We start from the raw sequence: 8,074 nt of genomic DNA on the forward strand, positions 1-8,074 counted from the left end.
TTTTTGAGACATAGTCTCACTATGTAGCGCTGGCTGGCTTGGAATTCACAGACATCTGCTTGTCTCTGCCTCCCAAGTGCTGGGACTATAAAGGCATGTACCACCATGCCTAGCTGGACCAGTATTTTTAATGATTGCTGTATTTTACTCTTTTTAAAAAAATATTTTATTTTTATTTTATGTGTATGTATTGCCTGCATGCGTGTTGCACCTATGTTGTGCAATGCCCACAGAAGACAGAAGAGATCGTCGGATCCCCTGAAACTGGAGTTATGGACAGCTGTTAGCTGCCATGTGGGTGCTGGAATTTGAACCCAGGTCTTCTTCAAAAACAGCCAATGCTCTTAACTGCCGAGCCCTTTCCAGCCCTGAATTTTACTCTTAAGGAGACAGGTGGACTAAAGTGGGAAAAGTTTTTTCTCTTGTGCTAAGCAGTAAATTCAACACCATTTACAAAACTGTCTTATTCTTAGAGGACTGTTCATATCTCCTAAAATATAGTATACATTTTTAACTTTATATTATCTAGTCGTCTAAGCAAAGGATAATTTCTAGATTTATTTTTCTTCTTTTTCCAAAAGGGTTGAACTCCGTAGCCCAGGTTGGGCCTGAATTCAGAGTAATCCCCTCCCCGACTCTGCCTTCAAGTGTTAGAAGGTGTGAGTCATCACACCTGGCTGAATTGCTTCCTTTTGGTCTTATATATTCTGCTATTTATAAAATTGCCTGCCACATCGTTTTATACTTCCTCTTTCACATCACTTATTTTATCTGTTCCTTTTCTACCTTTGCCCTCTTGAAGAACAAAGGCCCCCAGTACTGTCCATGTTCTGGTCAGAAACTCTCATGGTGTATGTTTGCATTCAGGTGGACTCTATTAATTGAGCTTCTTTCTCCTCTGCACAAGATTTGCCTTCTGAACTCTAATCTAAGCTCTATTCTCATGAGATCCAGTTAATGTTTATTAGCATGGACTTTCATCCAGATGTATGTCAACTAAAATAATAGTCAAGTAATGCTTAGAAGATCACAAGCATTGAATAAAATTATATAACCTGTAAATAATTTATAAGTGGTATGCTTTTTGTTTTATAGTCTAAAACCATGAAGAAAGCCACAACTCTCTGAAACAAGACAACTCTTTAGATTCTCTTCCCCTAGATGCTCTGTGCTCCAAACAGATGTGTCTGTGTCCAGTTGCAGCTCATCTATTTATACAATTCTTTAACTGCTCTGGGAAGAGGGAACAGCTGTTGAAGCGTTATGATGTGCCTTCCCCTGTTTCACAAGTAACAAAATGACTCACAGAGAACATATAGAAGAACAGGAGAATCATTTTCCAAGGGTTGGCTATTTACAATTCAAGAACATGCTTGTTAATGGATTTTCATGTGTGGATGAGGTGGGGATCAGGGAAGCGAAAGTAGAGAAAGTATAAATGTTCCAGGGCCGCCTCCTACATCGCTATTGAGATTCCGCGTGAAAGTTTTCCAGCCTAAGGTTTGACTTTTGCTCCACCTCGGGAGAGGTGTCACCTTAATAACAACGCTAATTATAATGGACAATAAACGATAATTTATGAACGTCAAAGGACCAACGGACTGTGGGAGCCTTCATTAAAACAGCACAACCACAACCTCTGAAGAACGCTATTTAATTATTAGATGCTTATGTGCCCTCATCAATGTGCAGTTTTTAATTGAAAAGTCCCTCCTCTGAACCTTTTTTTAAAATTATGAAAACATTTCAGGTTTATGAAAGTAGAAACAACAGTGTAACGAAACCTCTACCCACCGCTCATCTTCAAGAACTCCGAACCTGAATAACTGAATCTAGTGTTTTTTTTTTTTTCTTGAGCCTTTACATTTTTAAACAAATGCCAAATATGATGGCATTTCATCCATGAATGCCAAAAGTTATACCTTGACTGCTTATTGCAGATAGACCACTGAGACGAATAAGGAACGTGGACGCTCTTTTGGTGTGGACACTGTCATTGCAAAGGTTATCTCGTTATTCGGGCAGATGTAATTGGAGGCTGTCATTCCCCAGCTTAGACTGAGGTGCATGGGAGACCTCAGGGTAGGTAACCCCGGCTGGCAACACGCCGCCCCAGCATGCGCAATCCATACCCCAGAGTTGCTAAGGCCTAGAGGAAGAGAAGAGAGTCCGGATACAGTGCGAACCAATCAGAGAACTGAAAGACCAATCAGTCAGCCAATCTGGATTGGAGATTGAATCGAGGCCTCAGGTTTCTGCAAATCCCACCCGTATCCAATCAGAGAGCCCGCTACTTCGGGCGGACTTTTCAAAACAGCGAAACCAAAACAAATCAGGACCTTTAAAGGGTGCGCTGCGACCAGAAGAGGTCTCCTTCCGCGCGCCCGACCGCCCGCCGCTCAGTCCCCGTCCGTGTAGCCCCCGCAGGGAGGAGAGTCGGGTGCACCGCACCCCAGCCAGGCGCGGTCAGGCCCAGGACAGCTGGGGTGGCACCGGACTGTGGGCAGCGCGTCGGGGACTCTTTCTCCGTCGGTGGCGGACGTGGATCCCTCCGCGGAGTCACGTGCCCGCCCTTGGGGGCGTTGCAGACTCAAAACAAAAACAAGGCTCTGTGGGCCCGAGCTGCGGAGTCGGAGCGGTGTCGGCGGCGCCCGCGGGACGGGAGCGGAATGCAGTCGGGGCTGTGAGCGGCGGGGCCGATCGGATGCCGGGCCCCGGGCAGCACTGAGGCGGCGGCTCCCGACCGCGGAGGCAGGTCCGACCCTGTCCGCTCCGACGCGGGGGCGTCTCGGGCACGGTGAGTGGCCGCCCCGGCGGCTCGGGTTTCTTTGTTCCGGTCGGAGAGCGGCGGGGAGGGGTGATCGCCCCGCACCCCGAGAGCTGCCCCGTCTTGGTTTCGGCCCGGGATCACCAGCCGAGACCAAGAGATGCTGTAGCGGACACGGATGTCTCTCGCTGGTCGGGGTGGGGACGGGGTGGACAGTCCCGGGCCGCGCACACTGGCGGATGGGCAGGGAATGTCGGGGAATGGACGCATCCTGTCCCCTCCCCAGCCCGGTGGCCCTCACCCCCTGGAATCGGGATTCTGCTCCGCGGGGTACCTAAGGGAGGTGGATGGCTGGGGGCGGTGAGGAGGGCGGGGGGCGGAGTTCCGGAGGCTCCTCCCTCTGGTTCTTTGTTCAGCCGGGAGATTCACCCCCTCCCCACTGTTAGCACCCCGCCCCAGACCCGGCTGCTGTGCTTCAGCCCCTCTGTCCGTGCATTCCTGGGGCAGAAGTAACTCGGAGCATTTCAGCTGGTACATGCTGTCGGGGACACCGCGGCCTGTGTAGTTTCCGTTTGTGAAGTCTTCAGCCGGGTCTGGCTGGTCTGACCCGGTCGGGACCAGCGGAGGTGACCGGGATCCCTCCCCTCCAAGCCACACCCCCTTGGCTAGGGGCAGGATTCCCTTGGGGTTAGCGGACGTGACTGATCCCCTCGCCTGGGTCTCGCCACGGTAATCTACCCCCACCCCTCCCCGGCGGCTCTTTCTGCCCTTCTGCACGTCTTCACCTGGCTACCACCTTAACCCGCTGTGGTGTATTTGCTGCAGATGAAGGATTTGGGGGCCGAGTACTTGGCAGGTGGCAAAGGGGTCCAGCTCCTGGGATTGTTGAGCTTCTATGTGGAACAAGAACAAAGATTCCAACCTCGAGAGAAAGGACTGAGCTTGATCGAGGCCACCCCAGAGGTAAGTTGAGAATTGATAGGACTTGGAGGAGGTAACTTTCTGTTCCCCAGTTGAATCAATACCAAAACCTACCAGGTTTCTTAAGCCAACAGTTGGTCTTCCCAGAGTACTAAGAAAAACCTTAATATTGTACGAGATTATGCTTTTGTTTCTTAGCAAGAGCGGAAGTAATACCAGTGTAGAGGTGTTTCTTTTAATGGAGACTCTTAGGGAACTGAGCAGTGTATGCCTTATGAAACATTTATAAGGGGATCCTAAAGTATTTTAGAGAACAAAAACAAGGAACCCTTTCTCTTTTCCAAGGGATTGAATTCTACTCTAACCCTCTGGAATGTGGCAACACTTACCTTACATATACAGACTTGCTAAAGCTCTTCTGTGTTGCATATTTTAAAAAAGCAGTAATTCACATCTTATATCTGTAAGCGGATAGCTTTGCGTAAGGTTACATGCCCCCATAATGTTGAAAATTAAAGGGGGAAAATATCTTAATTTCTTGGTTCTTATTTCAGAATGATAACACTTTGTGTTCAAGATTGAGAAATGCCAAAGTAGAGGATTTAAGGAGTTTAACTAACTTTTTTGGATCTTGCACTGAAACTTTTGTTCTGGCTGTCAATATTTTGGACAGATTCTTGGCTCTGATGAAGGTATGTAATCATTTTTATAAAACACTACGTTTTTTGAACGCCTAGTTCACAGGGCTCAGTAATCTTTGTCTAATGACTGTAATAAAACCTGCTATCCATGCACTCTTATAAAATCAGAATTGTCATGAGCATGAGAGAGACTACAAAATTGTATTTCACTATCTTAAGGTTGTGTTGGACCTCTTGAATACCTCTTCAAAGACATTGCAGAAGAGTATTTTGTAGATTCTCAGTATATGTGTACAATGGGCAGACAATGGGGAGATGGGAGAGGAGAATCTGTTGTTCAGGGGCTGGGGAGATGGCTCAGCAGCTAAGAGCACTGGCTATTCTTGCAGAGGACCTGAGTTCAAATCCTAGCATCCACATGGTGGCTCACAACCATCTGTAACTCCAGTTCCAGGGGAACTGATGCCCCTTTCTGTCCTCCATGAACACTGCATGACATGGGTGCTCTTACACACATACACTCATACACATAAAATAAAAATAAATAATTTAAAAATATACGTTCAAAAATGCTATGGTGTCTCTAGTACTTTGTATGTTAATTTTAAAAATAGGAATTAAAAAATACACTCCCCCCAAATAAACTGGTATAAAAGAAGACAAACTAAAAAAAGAGTAAAATACTGCTTTTAGGGAAAATTTTTTTTTAATATTTCATCCTGTTTCTCACAGAGCGTAGATGTTTTTAATATTGAAATGTGAGAAATGAAGTGTAACAGTGTATTAAAGGTGACCTGCTGCCTTCCCTTTATGTCTTCAAAGCAGGGAGCCACAGTCTTATTAACAGTCAGCAGCAACTGTTAGAAAAATGTGGTAATTCTCTGGCCAATAGGATTGCTGTCAGCTGCTGGGTCAGTTTTGAGGGCACTGTAAAGAAAGGGGGCAGCCATCTGTCCATGGAGCATTTACATATGTCCCTGCACTGCAGAAAAAAAAAATGAATATTGCACAAAATTATGAAGTGATAAAGCGTTTTATATAAAAAGATAAGATACAGAAAATTATTTTTTCTCTATATAAAGAACATAGGTAGGGGTGTGTGTGTGTGTTGGAGGGGGGGTTGAAAGGTTAATTTATTTTGTAGGAGGGTGTACCATTTTGAATTTGTTAAGTCTGAAATATGAAGTATAACTGCCAGAATCCTAAGTTTTGAACCAGCATTGGTTATTTTTGGCCTAAAATGTGAAAATAGTACAATTATGGGTAAAGGTGTGTGTGAGAGAAGCAGCTTGACTGAAGAGGAGAGGCATCATGACAATCTGCCATCAGTGTCTGCTTTGCTAAATCAAAGTGCTGTTTGTTGAGAATTGTTTTGTTCTTTGTTCTTTAGGTGAAGCCGAAACATTTGTCTTGCATTGGAGTCTGCTGTTTTTTGCTGGCCGCTAGAATAGTGGAAGAAGAAAGCAATGTTCCATCCATCCATGATGTGATCCGGATCAGTCAGTGTAAATGTACAGCTTCTGACATCAAACGGATGGAAAAAATAATTTCAGAAAAATTGCACTATGAACTGGAAGCTACTACTGCCTTAAACTTTTTGCACTTATACCATACTCTTGTATTTTGTCATACTTCAGAAAGGTGAGTGGGACTGAGCAGAGTGTCTTTATGCTTTCTGTATTGTTGCATCTAAATAGAACATCAATGCTGGCAAGTTTATGTTTTAACAATCCCTCTCAACTTTCAACTTGGACTTGAGTCCTAAAAGGTGTTTTCATTTTCAGAGCTGGGCATGGTGGTGCATACCTTTAATCCCAGCATTCAGGAGGCAGAGACAGGCGGGTCGGGTCTATGCGAGTTCAAGACTAGCCTGGTCTACATAGTGAATTCCAGGCCAGCTGGGCTACAGGGAGACCCTGTCTCCAAAAGACCAAAAAAAAAAGTATTTCCATTTTCAGAGTTTAACAGATCTTTCTCCTTTGCATTGTGTAGGAAAGAAACACCGAGCCTTGATAAACTAGAAGCTCAGCTGAAAGCTTGCACCTGCCGACTTATCTTCTCAAAAGCAAAGGTAAGTCTGTTTCTTGCTTTTGTATGTCTTACAGTTTCTATTTTGACTTTTTAAATGTTTGCTATTTTTTTTTTTGTAGCCATCTGTATTAGCTTTGTGCCTTCTCAATTTGGAAGTAGAAACGTTAAAATCGGTTGAATTATTGGAAATTCTCCTGCTTGTTAAAAAACATTTGAAGGTAAATATCTTCAGTCCTTATTTTTAAAAGCAAGTTTCTTTCCTGGTGTTTTCTTTTTTCCCCTGTGGTGTCTTAAATATTTTACATGATACTTTGAAATTTTTTAACCTCTGTATTCATTTTTTCTTCATGTCAAGTGTATGAATGAATTCTCAAAAGTGCTGCTTTGACCCAGACAGTATTAAACCAGAACTCTCACGTAGTCCAGCTTCTCTGTGAATGCAGGTGTTCTTTCTGAGGATCTCTGCCTGGTGGTGGAAGTATATACTGCCAAATTTGTATTCTCAGCTGTGTACTATGAAGCAGACTAAATTCATGCACTAATGGCATAGGGTGTTGTCCCCTCACATATGTCACCTGTAGAGCTGAGTTATTATCTCCGTAGCTTTACCAGAAAATGTCAGTGATGTTTCTTTTTAAGCCCCTTAGGTGGGCCAGCCCAGTGAGTTTTTGCAGTCAGAAGTTCAAAACAAAGTACAATGCTTTTTCTTAAACTAGTAGTCTAGTTAAGGAAATGTGAAATTTAACATGATCTGTTCATTGTTTTTGTCTCACTTAGATAATAGTGAATATAAGAAGTACTTTGGGGTTGTTAGGAAAGAAGTAGGGCACAGCAGTAGAAGAGCTGTGATGAGGAACCTGACTACAGGATCTGCAAGAAGGAAGGTTTGCACAGCAGAGGTTTATGGCTAAGCAGCTTGTAAGCTAGGTGGGTTGCGGAAGTCATGTTAGGGTGGGCTTGCAGATAAGACTGTGCTGCAGTCACAGTCAGGTATAATTTTTGTAGCTCAAACAGTTCTGAGGAGCCAAGCATGGTGCTGAGTCAGGGACTCATGAATAACCAAGATGGATCTAATGATGGAGAGAATATTGGCATCATTGAAAGGAACTTGGGAGAAGTTGATTTGTGATAAAAGTAGTATGATATTAGGTGCTTGTATGCCAGGTAGGTAGGGGTCTTGCATGTGTTGGCAGTCTGAAATAGAAAGTCCCTCAATAAACCATGGTTAAGAGATGGGTGAAGATCTCAGCCATGATTGAGATTTGGAATTTCTCAGCCATTAATAGTTGAAGTCATTAAAAACCTGCTTTGGAGTCAATTGGAGCTTTTAGGGAATTTGGCATCAGTCTTTCCCCCCCTTAAAAATAAAGTAAATGGGGGCTGGAGAGATGGCTCAGCAGTTAAGAACACTGGCTGTTCTTACAGAAGACCCGGGTTCAAATCCCAACTCCCACGTGGCAGCTAACAACTGTCCACAATTCCAGTTCCAGGAGATCTGACAACCTCTTCTGTCCTCTGTGGGCATTGCACAACATGGGTGCACTTACCTACATGCAGGCAATACATACATATACATAAAGATAATAAATAGCCAGATGTGGTGGCACACGCCTTTAATCCCAGCACTTGGGAGGCAGAGGCAGGCAGAACTCTAAGTTCAAGGCCAGCCTGGTCTACATAGTTCCAGGACAGCTGGGGCTACAGGGAAACCCTA

At 44.4% G+C, this 8,074-nt stretch overlaps 1 protein-coding gene across 2 annotated transcripts in view; it reads left to right on the forward strand.

The window, feature by feature from the left end:
• Positions 1 to 2,481: 2,481 nt before the first annotated feature.
• LOC103742461 (cyclin-G2) overlaps positions 2,482 to 8,074 on the forward strand; it is a 9,633-nt gene continuing 4,040 nt past the window's right edge. The window contains exons 1-7 of one of the 2 annotated variants that reach the window (XM_029568538.1): positions 2,482 to 2,797; positions 3,214 to 3,496; positions 3,593 to 3,730; positions 4,243 to 4,380; positions 5,720 to 5,970; positions 6,322 to 6,400; positions 6,480 to 6,578. In XM_029568538.1, the coding sequence (XP_029424398.1) occupies positions 3,593 to 3,730; positions 4,243 to 4,380; positions 5,720 to 5,970; positions 6,322 to 6,400; positions 6,480 to 6,578 (705 nt within the window). In that variant the 5' untranslated portion in view covers positions 2,482 to 2,797; positions 3,214 to 3,496. The remainder of the gene's footprint in view (positions 2,798 to 3,213; positions 3,497 to 3,592; positions 3,731 to 4,242; positions 4,381 to 5,719; positions 5,971 to 6,321; positions 6,401 to 6,479; positions 6,579 to 8,074) is intronic. The other variant, XM_008843520.3, reaches the window with a different exon arrangement.

The sequence above is a fragment of the Nannospalax galili genome, unplaced genomic scaffold (genome assembly GCF_000622305.1).
Source record: "Nannospalax galili isolate Female #2095 unplaced genomic scaffold, S.galili_v1.0 scaffold800, whole genome shotgun sequence".
Taxonomy (NCBI): Eukaryota; Metazoa; Chordata; class Mammalia; order Rodentia; family Spalacidae; genus Nannospalax; species Nannospalax galili.